General features: G+C 41.8%; 1 protein-coding gene across 1 annotated transcript in view; it reads left to right on the top strand.

Annotated features, from left to right (window-relative positions):
- side-II (sidestep II transmembrane protein) overlaps positions 1–20,282 on the top strand; it is a 401,395-nt gene that overhangs the window by 265,246 nt on the left and 115,867 nt on the right. Inside the window, exons 5-6 of the mRNA XM_074086222.1 lie at positions 10,391–10,594; positions 11,908–12,068. Coding sequence (XP_073942323.1) covers positions 10,391–10,594; positions 11,908–12,068 — 365 coding nt within the window. The remainder of the gene's footprint in view (positions 1–10,390; positions 10,595–11,907; positions 12,069–20,282) is intronic.

Genomic DNA, 20,282 nt, shown 5'->3' with positions numbered 1-20,282 from the left:
TAACATCGACAGCCGGGAGCACCTCGACAATTTTAAAATCGCCAGATTCCAATCAAAGTGACTTTTATCGGATTAAGTGTATAACTCAGACGTAATTCCAATTGACGGGGGCACCGTATTTGCATAATCGGGAAATTGATTGGAGCGTATTCGGCGGGATTTTGGGATTCTTGGAACGGGAAAATATTCAATCCGTGTGAAGGCAGAAGGCCCTAATGACGGGGCTTAGGCCGCGCCTGTTGCGCCCCGAATTAACCGCGCGGACACTCCGCTCCAAACAGCCGGCGGATGAAAGTCTTGTCGCTTAAAGCGAGACCCTTTATTGGCTTGACGTGCTGCTGCTATGACAAAATAAACAGCTCAACGCTATTCTTAGCCGTTACGAAAAATGTTTGAAATGATGTGCTAAAATGACTCTTTTTGAAATAAATAATCATAGGACAATTTACACCAATTGGCATAGTCTCAAACTAAGCAAAGCTTCTATGGATATGACATGCATAGATAAATACATATCTAAATATATTATTTATTACCCAAAGACTCGAAATCAAACATTCGTATTGCTTATACAAAAATTTGCCCCGACTGGGAATCGAACCCAGGACCTCAAGCAACATAGTCAGGTTCTGTAACCACTAAATGTGTATTTAGTATGTGAGGAACTCTTCAATAATACACGATTTCACTGGTGATTACCATTCGAACTCCATTTATTCACTCCTTTAGTTCTTATCCCTCCGATCGTTACACTCGCTCCGAACTAACTGACCAACCCTACCCCCATCTTATATTTTTTTTCTTAACCCCCGAAACTACCTACATTGATAAATATCATCGGTGTTACCAATCTCGAAAAGTGCTTAACAATCGTAAAAGTACTAATAAAAAATAGTCGGAAATTAGTTGAACCTTACATTCGTCCATCCTGACGTCGTGTATGGTCCCCATACACGTGCCTGGTGGAACCTTACATTCGGTCAGTTAATTCAGTGTACAAAAATCATCTTATTAAAACAATAACTTCGTACATTTGCCTGATATAGTGTTAACTCTACTTTTAGACTGTTGTCTGGCTTAAACTACTACCTCGAACCAATCACTTCTCGAGGGACTTAAAATACTACCTCGAACCAATCACTTCTCGAGGGACTTAAAATACTACCTCGAACCAATCATTTCTCGAGGGACTTAAAATACTACCTCGAACCAATCATTTCTCGAGGGACTTAAAATACTACCTCGAACCAATCACTTCTCGAGGGACTTAAAATACTACCTCGAACCAATCACTTCTCGAGGGAACTTAAAAGTATTACCTCGAACCAATCACTTCTCGAGGTATTGCCATTAGATATACCTTGAACCAATCGATTCTCAAGGTTTACCCACTGGCAGTGTTAGTTTAGTGAAGCAATCAACTCTCGCATTTTCATCGTCAAGTTGCAAAACGTTCTGTCCTCGCCTATAAATACTACAATATAAATCGACATAATCTGTAAAGCAGTCTAGTTAATCTGACATTTCATTCACGTCTTCATTACAATTACAATCATCAATAACATCATCATCTTCATTTAACTCCAGCGCGGGTAAGTGGATCCACGGTCGCATCCTATCCGCGGCTACCGTGGTCTTGCGTCTATTTTTCATACCCTCAAAGCCGGGAATTGGGGCAACTTTATACCTGTCGTTTCCTAAAGATTTGGCTACTTTGTAAGGTCCCTCATAGGAAGGCAGTAACTTCGAGCTCTTCCCATTATTTTGAAAGACCGTTTTGGTTATTTTAACTAGATCTCCGACATTATAGGTACGGGCAGGTCGTTTTCCCTCGTCGTGACGTTGTTTTTGCTTAACCTGCTCTGAATCAATCCTAGTTTTAACTTCGTCCCGTATAGTATCTATGTCAAGATCCTGGCGAACTACATCAGCTACCTCATTAAGTATTGGTCTAGATTCACTTAACATCGCCGTGCCAAACATTATCTCCGACGGGGCTCTACCAGTCGTTTTCTGTACAGTATTATTCAGGCCCCATTGAATCTTTCCAATTTAGTGTCCCAATCTTTTTCATTATGACCGAGATTAGATGCAGTAAGCGAGTCCAATACGGTACGATTGTAGCGTTCTACTTGTCCGTTCGATCTAGGACTCGCTACTGCATTTAACACATGTTTTATACCCCTATCCTGACAGAACTTACGAAAGGCATGGGACGTGAAGCTACTACCGCGGTCACTGATTAATCGGTCCGGGGCTCTAAAAGTGTAAAATATCGTATCTAGAACTTTGATCACATTTTGTGTTTTTGTGTTGCGAACAGATTCGATGAAAACAAATTTCGTGAACGAGTCGACCACGACTAAAATATGGGTGTGGCCCTGCTTTGATTTGACAAAAGGCCCGAGGTGGTCGATATGTAGGGTATGGAATGGCTTCGCCACCTTTTCAATAGGGTGCAAAAGCCCCTCGCGACCTTTGGGACTACCCATCGTAAATTCTCTTTGTCTCCCCCAATACACCTAAAAAGCCTGTTACCTTTGATTATATAGTTAACTCTTATGTATTCGAGTCCTTTTTCGTTAAGCCCGCTACCAAGAATATCTCGAATCCTGTTTAACTCACTATCCCCCAGTTGCAGTGTAAGCAACCAGTCCTCATTGCTTATGGCCATCACCGCTGGATAGGGATCAACATTCTCTGTTTCATTATTAACGATAGGATTCCTTGATAGTGCGTCTACGTGGGACATTTTGACTCCAGCTCTGTATTCTATTGTACAGTTAAACTCCTGAAACGCCAACCACCATCTGGCTATACGAGGTATGAGATCCCGTTTCCCAAAAGTAGACCGTAGCGCACTGCAATCGGTAACGACCCTGAATTCTTTACCTAACAAATACACTCGGAACTTTTTTAAGGCACAAATTACCGCTAAGGTTTCCAACTCGTACGAATGGAAATTTTTCTCTTCAGGCGTCGTTTGCCGACTGTAGTAAGCTACTGGTTTAAAGCCATCATTTGGTTGGTGGCGCTGCAGTATAATGCCACCTACTCCCAGTCTGCTGGCGTCCGTGTGGAGTTCCGTCTCGGCTTTTGGGTCATATATAGCTAGAACGGGACGCTCAACCAGTTTTGCCTTAAGCATTTTAAACGCATCCTCTTGCTCTTTACCCCACTGCCAGGCTGCCTCCTTCTTTAACAATCTAGTCAACGGATACGCCAGCGGGGCAAAGCCGTAAATAAATTTCCTGAAATAGCTAACTAAGCCTATGAACTGGCGAACACCATGAACGTTCTCCGGGCGCGGAAAGTCAACTACCGATTGTATTTTACCCTTTCCGGGTCGCATTCCCTCTGAATCAATCTCATAACCTAGATACTCTATCTTATCCCGCAAAAAACTACATTTTGACAGGTTTAGTTTCAGGTTAGCTTTGTCTAAAAGTTGCAAGACTTCTTCTAACCTATTTAGACACTCTTGGGGACTTTTACCATACACCAACAGGTCATCTATATAGACCGTAGCCTTGTCAAAACGTATTGGGCCTAGAACCTGGTTCATCATCCTCTGGAATGTAGCAGGTGCGTTTGCCAAGCCGAACGGCATACGGTTAAATTCGTACTGGCCGTCCGGCGTGACAAACGCTGTTAGATGTTTTGACTGCTCAGAGATTGGTACTTGGTAGTACCCTGACATCAAATCCAGGGTGACAAACCAGGCCTGACCGGATAGTCGAGCTATCTCATCTTCTATGATTGGCATGGGATACCTCTCCTTTACGGTTAGGGAGTTCAACATCCTAAAATCAACGCAAAGCCGCGCTTTACCGTCCTTTTTTTTGACCAGAATAATTGGACTAGCATAGCTAGATACACTCTCCCGTATTATGCCCGCCTCAAGCATCTCATCCACCATGCCTCGAACCTTTTCCCGTTCATGATACGACAACCGGTAGGGCCTGTATACCACTGGCCGTTGACTATTTAGCTCGATGGTCATTGAAGCCAAACCCGTGCAACCTAGGCTCGAGAGGTCATATGCAAAGCAATGTTTATATTTCTCAAGCAGATCTATTAATTGCAGCTTATCTGCTTCTGTCACCGTTTCACCTATATTTATCTGGTTAATATCTATTGATTCAGCCGGTGACCGTGCAAGATCAGAACTGGGCCTATCATCTGGTGATAATGCCTCTGTTGGAGATGTCATTATTCGATTAACTACTTCTATCTTCTCCCCACGAGAAAACACCGCATTTTTGTGTAATATGCATGGAATTGTACAAGGTGCAATTATGACATTCAAGAAGCCATCTTTAACGGGATAGACACCTCCACATACGACATATTGCTGGTTTGGTTTTCCTATGACCTTGGTGCTTAGCAATATGTTTCCAGTGAATTTGGGCTCAGAAGCAGCCTTAACGCTTGCTATGCCGTGCAAAATACTGTGGCCGTGTATCCTAATCCTAACACCATGTTCGTCCCCAGCACCCGGGTCATGGGTGGGTAACTCAACGCCAATGTTATGAAACTGTAACCTAGTTGCGTCTTTAACCACAATAATGTGCGGTAGCTCAGTGAACGATTGACCAATTAATATAGGTCTATTTAACAAATGATCTTTCACAACTTGACATTTAATGGTTGCATCTACTTCATCCACTGACAAATTTAAAGACAAGGATCCTAACGATTGTACTAATCCGTTCCCAAAACCTGTCATTGTGGCTGGTTTTCCATCATGAGTAGTATTTAATAACAGGAGAATGGATTCCTTCACTAATGTCACCTCGCTGCCAAAATCTACAAATGCATCCATTGGCAAGTCATTGACTATTATTTTCTTGAAATATTTATCATTCGGGTTCATATTTGAAATACACATCGTCGCCTTCGCCGTGTCAGCATTTGTAGATTTTTCCTTCAAGAAACAGTTTTCGACCACATGTCCTAATTTGTTACATCGATTACACTTGAGCAATGGTTTCGGGCACTGTAAATATGGGTGCCCCTTTTCCTTACAGTTAAAACAATGGACGCCATTTGTGTTCGTACTTGAACTTGGTCGGAAAGGAGGTCTAATGCTATTGGGTCTATTGCCATCAGTTGAACCAGGTGCACCATTAGCAGCTTTATTTTTAAATGTTGCATATTGAGGCACATAACACTCTTTGTTGCTCATTAGAAACTGTAATAGGACATCTGGTTCAGTACATCTAAGCGCTAAGGCACTAGATCTAGTAGTCTTATCAGTAATTCCATGGATTAAACAATCCACCGCGCGTTTTCCTGTTATTTCGCAGTTATTTAGAAGAGAAAGTTTTTCATAAAAGTAGACTTCGATTGATTCGTTAAATCGGCTTCGCCGCCGAAGCATCTCCTCTAGGGACTGGCCGTAATTCTGGTCGCAAGGAAATGCACCAGTAAGTTTTTCTTGCCACTCGGCCCAAGTAAACAAAATAGAACTCTGACTTTCATACCAAGTTTTGGCCAGTCCCCGGAGTTTTTGCATTGCGAAGTGAACGGTAGTTCTTTCGTCCCAGCTGTAAACAGAGGCACATTCGTTGACCTTTCGTAGCCAAACATCAACGCGTTGACTTTTTGTTGAGGGATCAAATTCCGGTACTATATTTTTATAATCCAAACCTTTAGTATTCATTTGTGTACTCTGGTTTACAGCCTGCGACGATAAACCACTCTTGAGCGATTGTATAATACCTAAAACATCTTTACTAGAAAAGACAGGACTACGTGACCTTATTTCCCGACGCTCTCCGCTCAAATGACGATCCCGTGGTCTATGTGGCTCTGGTTGTTGAGTGTGTCGGTCGCGGCTGGGTTCGCTGACGCGACTCCGGTGCTCGTTCCTTTCAGGGCTAGGACGTCGGCTCTGACGCTCGGCCCGCTCAGGGCTGCGAACCCGGCTAAGTCGTGCACTCCCCTCGAAGCTGGAGCGGCGGCTCAGACGCTCGCTTCGTCTTCTCCGATCTTCCTCGCGTTCTCGCAACAAGTCTCGTTCCAGCTGGCGCACGCGTTCGCGTTCGCGATCCAGTTCTCTTTCCCGATCTCGTATACGACGGCGGCTGGAACTCCGGCTACGCCCACTCGCGCGGCTCCGGCTGCGCCTGCGCTCGCGGCTTCGGCTGCGCCTGCTCACACGGCTCCGGCTGTCATCCATTACGTGGTGCTCATGCCGTAGTGGAGTCGATAATCGGTGATCGTCTCCATTTCGGCCATTGTTAGCTGCATCACTCATTCCTGGAACTTGCAAACAACAGGGTATAAGCCACTTTCAATGTATATATGTCAGAGTCAGGGTCAGAGTATATGGTGCACAAGCCTAATCATTGATTTATCGCTGTAGACTACCAAAGGTACTATGTGTATAAATAAAGGAATTGACTATTTAACTTTATTCATACGGTTAATTTTAGCAGCTTAACTTTAGCTGCACAATAACACAGTGAATCTTTCTATTATCTACTTTAACTATTACTTATACTATAATAAATTACCTTCTGACATATTACCTACAACGCTAGAAAAGAAAATAATATATCGCTTGAACATACTTTCCTGCTCTTTCCAATTAGGCACTATACTTCTAAATATCAAATAACTTAATCAATAAATAACAAAATTTTTGAAAACAAGGATAATCTTTTAGTGTATCATAAAACCGTTGGCAGAAAAAGGGACCATGTCTCATTCCAAGGTAACAATTGTGTTTCGTAGTATTCCATACTGTATTAAGCTCGTGATGCTGATAGGGAATTATTAGCGGCAACTTATTGTTGCCGATCTACACTCATTTTGGTCTCAGCACTGGTTTTTCTATTACTTAAGTATCAGTTGTGTACTTACGTTTGATTTGATGAAACCAGCGCGGTTCTATCCCACTTCTGACTTTTGAGGAACTCTTCAATAATACACGATTTCACTGGTGATTACCATTCGAACTCCATTTATTCACTCCTTTAGTTCTTATCCCTCCGATCGTTACACTCGCTCCGAACTAACTGACCAACCCTACCCCATCTTATATTTTTTTTTAACCCCCGAAACTACCTACATTGATAAATATCATCGGTGTTACCAATCTCGAAAAGTGCTTAACAATCGTAAAAGTACTAATAAAAATAGTCGGAAATTAGTTGAACCTTACAAGTAAGTAATATAAGATTATGTTAGGTTTTCTTGTTTTGAGTTGTAATTTATTTATCTGGTTATGCCGACTTTTAGCAAATAAATTTATTTTTTCTTTCTTTTCTTTTTCTTTTCACTAGGCTATCTGGTCATCTAAGTAAAGAGGGGTTGAAAGTGGACATTTTCGTCGATTTCAACAGACTGAAATTAATTTAACGTTGATAACAGAAGATACTGATAAGTCTCTCTTCATTGATTTTATGCTAACTTCTGAGGAGATGATACTTGAGATTATGGATCAAGTTGTCATCGTTTAAATGGAAGATAATTGATTAATTGTTTTAAAGAACTCTCGATACAAATCTTGCAACGCTCGACTCAATCGCACTCGAATCCAATCTTCATCTCAATCTGGGGTTGTTCTTTCAAGTGAATACTTAATTTTGCATTGCGCGGTCGCTGTTTGTGTTTGAAACGCCTAAATTCTATGTAAAGGGGCTGTGATGTTGTTTACCGAGCGCCGAAAGAAGAACGCCGAGGACGAAGGCCGACCGCCGAGCGCCGGAACAATACGCCGGTGACTTGCAGTTTTCATTTAGCGAACAATTGAGAGCGCTCAATGTAGCCTTTTTTTAGAGTTAATCTGGCAATTATTGGCACTTTGCTGCTTGATAGTGGCACTTATTGCGTAGCTCTCTAGCGTTTACTGGCTCTTATCCCTTTTGTACCATTACAGTTACTTTTCTATTTTATGTTCGCAACTTTTTCAATTTAAACGATTTTTGCAACTGTTGTTTGCCTTTTCTCAATGCCTCTCTGTTAGGCAAAAAAAATATTTTTATCCGATACAATTAGCATTCGGCGTAGTATTATTTGAGCTGTCGGTAGGCCTCCAACAAGATGGAGCGACGACTTGGTTAAGATCGCGTGATCGCGGTGGATGCGGAAAGCACAAGACCGGTCTGAGTGGAGAGCCTTGGGGCAGGCCTATGTCCAGCAGTGGACGTCTTTCGGCTGACATGATGATGATGATGATGATGTAGTATTATTTTGGTACAGGATGAAATTCACGATTTATATTTAATCTTGACCATGATGTTGGTGGATCCGTCGAAATATCCGGAGTTCGTTTTATATGATGTTAAATAACGTAAAAATAGTTTTTTCAGAATCGATAGTAGGTAGAATCGATTACTCATATTTTAAATCAGGTTGAGTGTTTTGTTATTTATTTCTTGATTTTTTTATTTATTGAAACGCAAGACTGTGGCAAATGACTGACCAGAAGCCAGTAAGCCGAGAAGTTCTGACAAGAAAATGGCGATGGATTCGACACACGCTTCGAGGGTCGAATGATCACCTGCCCAAGCAGGGTCTCCGTTAGCAAGCTACTGGCAAAAGACGGCCAGGACGTCCTCGGACCACGTGAAGGCGATCAGTTGAGGAGGCTGCCTCAATTGGTCTCGGCTGAGAAGAGCTGGAAGAAGCCGCGCAAGATCGAGCCAAATAGAAAACTACGAGCCCTATATCCCTAGTGAGGGATAACAGGATCACATCATCATCATCATCATTGAAGTGCTAGGGAATCCATACCTCTTCAATCATATCAAATAATAATTATGATAGAGCCTTGCCCTGAAAGTCGTGGTCGTCTCGTGTGTTGTCGTCGCCCTCCCCCATATTGAGCGCAAAGCGTGCACGTTGGTGTTAATTAGTTGCGCGGCTCGAGTCGGCCACACTCGCGGTTTCAAACTTAGTTTTCTTCTAATATCAAGTGGAATAGTTGCGCCCCCTAGTTGCCGAAGAAATAATACATCACGGGCAAACTTTCCAGCGAAATTATAAAGCAAGTTTAAATGCTGTTTGTTTCGAAGCTCAGAGAGGGGTAAATTAACAGCGGCTTATTTTCTAACATGGCAGTGAGAATTGAGAGGCTATAATTGAATAGGTACGTCGCATAGGTAACGGGCTTGGAGCGGGCGCGGAGCAGCGCGGGCGACACTTGTCACTGTCAACACAAATCCAAATTAAACCCATTGACATTTGGAATTAGATCCTCCCAAAACCGCGCGAGTGCTCCAGGACTGCGAGAACTAATTCAATTTGCACAGAGCAGAACTAAGGACGCTTTAGTGTTCGATCCCGGCTTAACAAAAGCACATAGCGGTTTACAAACAAGCAAACAAGCAAACAAAGGACACGACGGCCGCCGGAGAGCGCCGCTGCGGGTGCCGGGTATCGGCGTCTGTCACGGCTAGCCTGACTTATGTTATGTGCGGAGCGGGTTGCCGACGCTGCAAACTTTGCAGTTGCTAAGCTCTTTTTCATAGATTTGGAGCGTGTCAAATCTAGCTATCGCACAAAACGTGTCAGCGTCCCTCGCAGCGTGTCGTCCGCGCGTCGCCGCACGCACCGAGCCGTGCCGGTTTATAAATCCCAGTATTCGCTTTGTGTTATTTTCCTGCATCTCGTCAGAGTGAGCTGAATTGAAAACTCAGCGTCTAGTTTTTGTTTTCATTTGGAACGCTCTCCCGTGGCTTTTGATGCGCACATAACTAGTGCGTCGAATTTCCGGGCTTAGAATTGGAATTCGTGTTCATTTTGTGGAGTATCGTCCCGTGTGTAGGCCTGCAATATCGTCGTCATCATTAGCTCGCTTTGTGCGCAAGCGGCGATGGCCGGGTAGACGATATGATGCTTTTGCTTTTGTGGTGACATGCAAATTGATAACATGGTAATGACCTGGGAATAAACGGACATAATAAAACTTTAAGAGTTCCTTTTTTCCGAATTTTGATTACGGACTCTTGAAAAAAAAATACAGCAGCTACTTACCATTTACTTACTTTCAAACGAGAACTGGTCAACACCGCGATTCAAGACCTACCGAATGCCTTATCTTTTATACCATATAGTAGAGAAATGAGCACGCGGGTCACTTAATGATAAGCAATATGATGACACTATACACTCCGTAGAACTTACCTTTGCCGTGTGTGTGCTTTGTCGACTTTTTGAAAAGGAATCCCTCAAAGAAAGCTCCTTGATAAAGACCAGCGCTGTCGCAGCGCAGGCCGGCAGTTTGCTGATTTGACACCTTTTCGTGACAAGCGTTTTCTTTTCAAAGTGTACCGTCACAAATAAATATGATTCTCTCTTTGCTTTCTTTAAGGTTCCCACGTGGCTGCTATGAACATTGTTGAAGAGAGTAGGACTAATGATTATTCCTTGGTGTCAGGTCGCCCGGAGCCGACGGTCCGGTGGCTGGTGAACGGTGTCCTGGTGGACGCGGAGTATGAACAGAACACCGGCGACGTCATCGAGAACCGGCTGATGTGGCCGGCCATCCGGCGCGCCGACTACGCCGCCGTCTTCACCTGCCAGGCCGCCAACTCGCAGCTGGTGCCGCCGCGCGAGGTGTCGCTCGTTCTGGACATGTTCCGTGAGTATGGCGTGGAACTCGTACACGTGCCCGCACTGTTGCCAAGTTAACGTCTTCCTCCCTAACTAAATTAAGGAACATGTACAACACCAGGAAGTACGTCACCAGTTTTTAAGTGTTGCGTAAATTTCTAGTATTGCTTGTTTTATTAGCAATACGATTGCTCAATGAAATTCGAGTTTTTTTTTATATTCTAGACCCTCAGGGCTGCTACGAAACTCGAAACTCGAAGTTCGTATCGTGCGGTCCCTCTGACACTTATACTATTTAATACGTGAGCGAGAGGGACGGTACGACACAAACTTCGTGTTTTAAGTTTCATAATAGCCCTGCTGGTGAGATTTTGAGCCATTTTCTGGTGTATGGTGATTGGCCTAACACTCTGGCGCGTGCAATCGCATTTACCATCTTTTTATCCTCATCACTCACTGTGTGACAGAAAGAAATGGTTTAAACGATCGGGATGATTCCGAGTGCGTTAGACAATAAGGCCTGGTCGGTCGCGCTCACGTGTTGGGGTCGCCATTACCGGAATCCTAAACTTACGCCACCAGTCTTCGCCACCCTAGAAGAGTGGTTTGTCTCTCGGTTTTCTCTAGGTCACATTTCGGAGAATGTGCGCCGGAGCTGCACGCTCTTATTCCACCAGCTGCTTTCTTTCACAGATTGACCAGAAGGCGCGGTCTTAACCCTTATATTGTCAGCATCTCTAAAAATGGCACAAAGCGTTTTCGTTTCCTTTAATTATCAGGACAGCTGAGGAGTGGAATGCTCTGCCAGCTTCTGTGTTCCGTGATCGCTACAATCTGGCCGGTGAATGGGCATGGAATTTAGACAAGCGAGCTCCTAGTCCACATACCTACCATCAGGCGTGATTGTGGTCAAGCGCAAGCCTAACCCATATCGATATGGATTTTACGGGAGGACCGTAAAAGTAACAAAATATGGAGTTGAAATAAAAAATACAAAAAGACTCCAAAAACCAATCTTAATTTAATTGCTTAATAGCGACATCTCTTTTCCGGGTGAGCGGATAGTTCCGATGGAGTGTTGAAAGTTTCTCGATGAGGGCTAAAACATAGATATCGCTAGTGTCGCTGCTTAAGTGACTAAATAAGAAACAAACAAGCTGAGATATGTGATGCATAGGAGAAATTTTTGTCTGTACTCCTGTCCAGTAGTGGTGTAGAGGTATAGCACACAGCACGGAATGCTGAGGACATGGGTTCGATTCCCAGCGCTGGTCTCTTTTTCTGATTTTTCTGTGCATCTATGTATCAGTTTGTATTTTCCTAACCACAATGTTTTTGTAGTGCGGCCGCTGACGGTGGAGATCCGGCGGCCAGCAGAGGTGGGCGAGGGCGGGGCCCTGACGGCCGAACGCCGGTACGAGGTGGCCTGCGAGTCGGCCGGCTCGCGTCCACCCGCCGCCATCTCCTGGCACAAGGGGAAACGACTGCTGAAGAGGATAACGGTAAGTGCAAACATGATACATATTATTTACTTCAATTAAAGGAGAGCAACGCTTATTTTAGTCGAAGCGGACTATTTTGTACATATTTACAGAAATTGTGGTTTTGTGGTTAACTGTGTCAGAATAGTTTATAACCTTAACATATTATAGGTCATACTAATGTTTAGGGCGGTTACAGACTAGCGTTTTTTCTGCGCGCTAGATTGAAGCGAACGCGCGTATGTATGTTTAAGGGGGGTATCTAGGGGTTAGATTTAATGAGCTCTCGATATTTCTTCAGTATACCCATGATTATAAGGCTGCATCAAAATATGTATCGGGATCTCAATAAAAGTATAGGAGTGCACGCATTCGATTCATTGAGGCAGCCACTACGACATTGAGATGATTGAGGACCCCGCGCGGTCGACCTGCAATGTATGTACGAGGTTCCATCTCACAAACGGCACTGGCCGGGTTAATTTTCTCCCATCATTTTGTACCTATCCATATGCATTTTTCGTCTAAATATAAAAATAAAAACGCCCGAAAAAAACGCTGCTTGAAAAGACAATTAAAAAGTATAAAATAATTATGCGCTACCTAGCTGTTGCCCGCGACTTCATCTGCGAAGAATTCGTTTATCTCTATCCCGCGGGGACTATGCTGATTTCCCGCAAAATTAGCCTAAGTTAATTTAGTATAAAGTATCTAGTAATATTTTTTTATCTAAGCGTCGTCGGTGTCGGGGGACCGCTAAGGTTAACATGAAACTAAATATGTTGTATTTTTTAAAGTATTGACCTTAGCGGTCCCCCGACACCGACAACGCTTAGATAAAAAAATATTACTAGATACTTTATACTAAATTAACTTAGGCTAATTTTGCGGGAAATCAGCATAGTCCCCGCGGGATAGAGATAAACGAATTCTTCGCAGATGAAGTCGCGGGCAACAGCTAGGTAGCGCATAATTATTTTATACTTTTTAATTGTCTTTTCAAGCAGCGTTTTTTTCGGGCGTTTTTATTTTTATTTTTGCTGGCTTTTTTTTAAGTCGGGGGTTTTTTAAATTTTAAATTTAAGTTTTTATTTCATGTTTTTTAAACTTTGATATATATATATTTTAAAGTGTACTAGTGTGTTGGATATCCTGGCTGCAGCATCAGCTCATCTTGTTGCCACCATTGCATTGTATATAGAATCAAATACTGATCAAAAGGAATCAAACACGACATATCTGCTATTATTTTTTCAAGAGTATACTGGTGTGCTGGATATCCTTGCTGTAGCATCAGCTCGTCGTGTTGCCACCACTGCATTGTATGTAGAATCAATTACTGATCAAAACGAATCCAAACACGACATATGTGCTATTATTTTTTATAGAGTGTACTAATGTGCTGGATATCCTGGCTGCAGCATCAGCTCATCCTGTTGCCACCATTGCATTGTTTGTAGAATCAAATACTGATCAAAACGAACCCAAACACGATATATCTGCTATAGTTTTATTAAGAGTGTACCTACTAGTGTTCTGGATATCCTGGCTGCAGCATCAGGCCGAGAATTCCATAATCTTGCATAGCTATATAGCATACATGAGTGTTTCAAATTTTAGGTCCCAAATATGTTTGAAAGTAAAGTAAATATCCATTATGCGTATAAGATTCCTACCGCAGCGAACAAAAGAGCTGATGATCTTGAAATGCCTGAACCGATTTTGATAAATCATGTCTAAGATCCATCGCTAGAAAACCAGCTTTCAAATAAAAAAAACCGCATTCAAATCGGTCCACCCGTTTAAGCGCTACGGTGCCACAGACAGACACACAGACACACAGACACACAGACACACAGACACACACACATAGCGGTCAAACTTATAACACCCCTCTTTTTCGTCGGGGGTTAAAAACACCACTCCGATAAACAGACTCATTACTGGCTTGAATGGTCTTTCAATAAACTGTGCTTACACCAAAGGCACTTGTCCCACTGCCGACGATGAGCGAGAAGCGAGTAGAGCGAGTAACTAGAAACGAGTGGGCGAGCAGCGAGAAGCGAGTTTAGTTTTGTCGCTCGGCTGTAAGCGAGTGTTCGCGTGCGACGGGCGATTACTCGCTCCACTCGACTCGCTCGTGCGGGCGGCCGCAAAACTGACATCGCTAAGCGAGTATTTATAGCTCAGCGAGTTTTATAGCTCTAGTCGCTGCGACAAGAGATGTAAGAGCGAGTTCTCGCCGACAGTGTGAACAGCCAGCGATCAACTATTAATACATGTGTCTCTTTTACTCACTTTTACTCACACAGGATCTTATATCTTTTGTTCGTTTCTTGAGCGAGAAAATAGTCGATAGCCAATCGTTTCCTCGCTGGCGGTGAGACAAGTGCCAAAGCCTTACGAAAGTAATCGCTGACTAAATCCGATACAAAATATGTCTAAAGTTATTAACCACGAATCATTAAAAACGGTTATGGCCCACGTTAATTTATATTAGATACGCCATATCGATAAAGTTAAATCGTCGTAGAATTTCAGTGCTTCAATAGAGTCGATTCTATTGCATGAGCTTCGCAGCCAAATTGCACTCTCATTTGTATAATTCCCCTCTTCTAATAAGCGGAGGTACGAGTAAATCCGAAACGGGAACTTAGTTACTTTCTCATCTGCTCACAAAATGACCTTTTAATATTAAAAGTTACGAAGTTGTTATAAGATTTCTATGTCTGGAAAGACATAGGCTTTTAAGCCTTTTTTTGCCTTTAGGCAAACGAATTAAATTGACCAATGATTAACAAACGTTCACGAAAAAAGGTGGCTCAATGTAGGTACGAACGAATCCAACTACGTAATGTTATGTGTGAAAGTTGACAAGGGCTAATAGAATGTATATATGTTAAATCTTTATTGCACATAATAAACTAACCAAGAAAAAAACCCACGACTTTGTCACTTCAAAGTTTAATATCTCAAAAACTGCTAAACCGATTTTGGTGAAGCATGTCTATGAACCATTGTTAGCAAAAATACCGCATTAATATCGATCCCCCCGTTTAAGAGCTACGGTGCCACAGACTGACACACAGACACACATAGCGGTCAAACTTATAACACCCTTCTTTTTGCGTCGGGACAAATAAAATAACAAGAAATACAAATACACAGAGAGGAGAGCAAAGTTTAAGGCGAGCTTATCCCTAAAAAGAAAAGATATAGTTTAGTACACGAACTTGCACGTCTCATGATTACCCATTATGTTAGTTTGTTTGTGATTGTGTATCTTCATGTGCGTGTTACACTTTCAGACTAAAATTTGTTAGTGTAAGAAATATACACAACACAAATAAGTGACAATTAAATTAACATAAAACTAACCTTAAAAAATTGTTTTTTGGAACAAGCAGATTATTATATTCCGCGATTAGAACGGGAATGAGAAGTACTGATGCTAGCTAGAAACATGAGATTTTACACGAATATTTTTTAAACAACTCAAACAAAGACCAAGATGGGTATCTTTGGAATTTGCCATGGGCATTTTGTAAAATCTATAAACATAAAGAAGTAACATGTTGATTGATAGCGCCATGAGTTGCTTCGAGACATGGTACATTAAAGCTCGATTTAGCATACTTACACAAAAATTTCTGTGCTGCCTTAATATCTTGTAGCAGCGAAAGCGCTAACTATGGGAGAAGCATCAATAAAATTCTAAAGAACCGCTGATTTTTTTTTTATTCGACTGGATGGCAAACGAGCAAGTGGGTCTCCTGATGGTAAGAGATCACCACCGCCCATAGACAACTGCAACACCAGGGTATTGCAGATGCGTTGCCAACCTAGAGGCCTAAGATGGAATACCTCAAGTGCCAGTTATTTCACCGGCTGTCTTACTCTCCACGCCGAAACACAACAGTGCAAGCACTGCTGCTTCACGGCAGGATTAGCGAGCAAGATGGTGGTAGCAATCCGGGCGAACGAACAAACTTGTATTTAGGTTAGATGATGAGCATTGAGCATCGAGCATTGAGCGGCGCTGAATGGCCGTTAATTGGCGGCTCTGGCGCTAATCCAGTTGCCTCGATCGCAGCCGCTGTTGATTTAAGTCAAAGCGGGGGTAAGCGGGGGCCATGAAACTAGAGGTAACTCAAGTTACTAATCATCATCATCATCATCCTATAAATACGTCCCACTGCTGGGCACAGGCCTCTTCTCAGAACGAGAGGGCTTGGGCCGTAGTTCCCTTGCGTACCCAGTGCAGGTGGGAACTTAACACATACCATTGAATAGCTTCACAGATCTCTTCACGATGTTTTCCTTCACCGTAAAGCTCGTGGTAGACTTCAAATGTAATTTCGCATTTGAATTTTGCAAAATTGAATTTTTAAGTTACTAGTAAACATTCGAAATAAAGGTGATAACAAAACTTTGTGTCACCGCAAACAAAGACAGCGCGAGAAATATCGTGCAAATTGTAATTTAAGTACATCGTTGTCGATGACCAAACACTTATAAATTACTCAATTCAAGTCTCGTTGGATTCTTGTAGAACTAACAAAAATAACTTTAAAAAAAATACAAAAAGATGATCTTAAATTATGTATCTTATTAGATACGCTGCCAATTTTAGGGTTAAAAACGAAAAGGACGAAAATAAGTCTAGTGGTGTAGACCTCTGTTAAGTAGCTAGTTTAAAGTTCAACAGTCGGGACCCATTACTAAGAATTTTTGAGCTGGTCACGATTTGATTTTTTAATTCAATGTTTTATTTTAGACTTTTCTTTTATTTATGTGAAATTGGAAGATTAAAATAATTATAACCCATATATATTTAGAATGGGCTAATTATTAGCTTACATTTGGTACCCATATTATTACAATACAAAATATGTTTTCCTCCGTTATATTTTTTTTCGCAGACGTCATATTATTGAAATATTACATACTCTATGCCACTCCGACAGTTATGATAAATCCAATGATACCTCATATATGTTAAAATCTGTCCAGCCGTTTAGGCTGTAGCGAGAACCAACGAAATGGACATACATACACACATACATACATATATCCGCGCAGCCGGGTAATGAATCCTCTCCGTTCGCGATGGAAACTGTTTATACTAGACACAAACAAAACATACCAGTTGTCAAATACTTGTAAAGTTTTATGAAGTAGATCCGCTCACCGCGTGGCCACACCGAAGCCGCCCAACTTTTTCCCCGACCGAGTGTTTCCGTAAGACCCCGATATTAGATACGTGGCCATTTTGTACCAAACTCGTACAAGATAGCCGTAATGCTAGCCGGCACGTGAAGGCATTATGATTTTATTCCACCTAATATTTTTCTTGTTCACGTATCATTATGGGCACTTAGGAAGGTAGCAATAAAAACGTATCAAGGATATCGAAGGTATTGTTTCTTGAGGGTCGCGTAATATACAGGAATGAAACCTCTTATGCCGTTACCTTTGTGTTGATTCCAGAATTGTGTCACCGACTTTATCGTCTTGGATTGCAAAGTATAAAATTTTCCGTTTATTATTCTAGACGCGGGCTTAGCTTGTGAACTCGGAGCGCTGGATTTGAAATATTATTTCACCTTTGCATTTTCTGATTCTAAATTATGTCAGGTATAGTTAGACTGAACACTGTCATGTTTTAAGGCCTAGACCTAGACGAAAGCTGAGCAGCGTGTCTACCAGTTTTATGCCTTTTGAAACGTAACCTTTTTGTAACTTGTAATTGTGCAGCCGCGAACTAGGGAGAACCATTTTCATGATTATCCTCATTGGCTTGTCTATGGAATGTCAATTTATGATACATATTTGCCAGGTAAAGGTTTCGTCTTGGTAGTTATTCAGTTTTCGATTGAAAATTGAGCAAAATGGTTACTTTATGGTCAGAATAGACATTGTTTTAACCGTCATTGAGGAATAGGATATTGATATATAGTCTACATTTAATAAAAAAAAAATGAAAGATTGATTTGTAAAAATGGGTAATAAATGGTTATAAAATTTTCGTCCGTAAAGTACGTGGTATTGTACAGATCGGAATCTTCAAAGTGATACGAATAAAGGCAATACAAATAAACGAAGAAAACCACAACAAATCAATCCCTGAGCCGCAAAAATAACGTTATTTTTTTCAGCTTTTAAGTCCACTACCTTCATAACGGAAGTTCGCACTTTGCCAGTTTTAAAATTTGCCTATTGATGTGTATTAAGTAGTCTCAAATATTAAGATTTTGAAAATCGTACAAACTACGCATTTTGAACTCCCTAGTAAATTCATCGGTGAAAAATGGCCCGTCCATATCAGGGTATGTTCGAAAGGCAGAATCACAAAATGATTCCATCCAGGCTCCATCCAGGCTCGCCATCCGCGCTCCCCAATTTATATCAGTTACCTGTCGTGTTACAAGTATGCGAGTATTCGGAGATTCGCCCGGCGCACTCGGACGGACCGGTTAGTCTATTCAGATTGGATATCAAATAAAAGTTTTATAGTATCGATTTCAGATTTCCGCGTCACGGTTGGCTCAGCGCCAGGGTTCTTTCGCCGCATCCTCGGCCATTCATGATTATTATCGCTTCGCGCGGTAGACAATGGCTGCGGTTCGATTAGTTCGCTTTTGTCGGGCCGTGCTCGTTCCCGATTTAATTGTGGATTAGTTTCAGGGTAATCCTGTCGTTATATATTTTAGGTGGTAGTGGTAGGACTTGGTGCAATGTCCGGCCGGATTCTCGCTTGCTTGTGCTGCTATGTACTGGCAAGAAAGTAGGCCGCGAAATAAACGCCAACGTGCTGCCGGGAGAAGTGGCAGCGTGTTCTGCGTTTACTTTTGTCAGTTTTGATTTTCTTTTAAAACGGGAAAGCGCAATTAACAATCATTTCAAGAATAGACTTAGAAATCAAGTAGAATTATAGATTTTTTTGACATATTTAAAGTTTCTGGTTATATCAAAAATACACGCGACAGAATAATTGGCGGTGTTGTTTTGCGAGAGTGGGCTTGATGCGCCGCCATGTTAACACAGCCGAGTGAGCCAGATACATTAATCAGGCTGTTCGTGCGTACGTCTCAAGCCCTCACGCGACACGCCGAGAACAAGGCACTTCGCTAAATACATTACCGCGACGGTAACAGTTGGCAGATAAGTCGGTATTCTCCTTTTGAATTGTTAAGGAAAATACAAACAGTTAGCTTAATAGTTTTTGTCAAAAATGTCCGCGGAGACCTAAATACGTAGCATGCGTGTTCCCAAAGATAACACGTAGATTTTGTTATTTCCGAAAACACCCAGAAAACTTCATAGAAATCTTTAGAATCGTATCAAAAACTTCTGGAATAAAATACAATAAATGGTCTGTAATTACATGACATTTCTCAGCTCTATTTCTCAGAAGCCGGGGCGCGTCGCTATCGGTAGTATGTTTCATAGTTTTTTAAATCATTATAAATCTTTCGTGAAAATTATCAAACTGGCAAACAACCACATTTAAATCAGTCGCTTAGTTTAAAAGATCTAAGCGCAGTGACGGCCTGAAGTGACTTTTATACTATGTAAAGATTGCTAGTTTAGATTTATTATAAATTATTTAAATCTAGCTAACAATTACCCTGCTCACCCACGACCTTATGGATAGAGCTACGTTAAAAATTAAATTATACGATTAAATTGGGTAAATTGGTATTCTTAGAACCAACACAACATACACGACAATCTAATGAAATACGTGTTCATGAAAGAAAAATAAATACTTATAAAGAGGACAAAATTTGCGCAACAAAGAAACTAAACTTAACGACTAACGAGATCCAATAGAGAAGTCTCAAATTTGAACAAGGAGTTAAATATCGCTTTCAAAAAAAGACGTATTATAGCTATGGCAAGCTTTACTAATAAAATTTTTATTGATTTTAGAGCTGGAAGAAGAAGGAGGTCTATGGGGAGACCTATGGCTGATAAGATGATGAGTTCATTGATACATATACGTATAGACCTCCGCAAGTAACGCCTGATTCATTAAATTATCTATAGCTCTTTTATCTAAGCTTTGGAAAGATGAGAATTTCTGTGTCCAAAACAGTTGTGATTCCGGCAGCCGCGCTGCTGCGGCGGCACTGGCGCCGGGCCAACCTTCTGATAATTATCCACTATTAATCTGGAAGCCAAATCGCTGTCCGAATGCTGGCCTTAAAAAACCAACGCTCTCCCTCCCTG

The sequence above is a fragment of the Choristoneura fumiferana genome, chromosome 3 (genome assembly GCF_025370935.1).
Source record: "Choristoneura fumiferana chromosome 3, NRCan_CFum_1, whole genome shotgun sequence".
In the NCBI taxonomy this organism is placed as follows: domain Eukaryota; kingdom Metazoa; phylum Arthropoda; class Insecta; order Lepidoptera; family Tortricidae; genus Choristoneura; species Choristoneura fumiferana.
The sequence above is the reverse complement of the archived record's forward strand: the minus strand, read 5'-3'. Positions and strand labels throughout refer to the sequence as shown.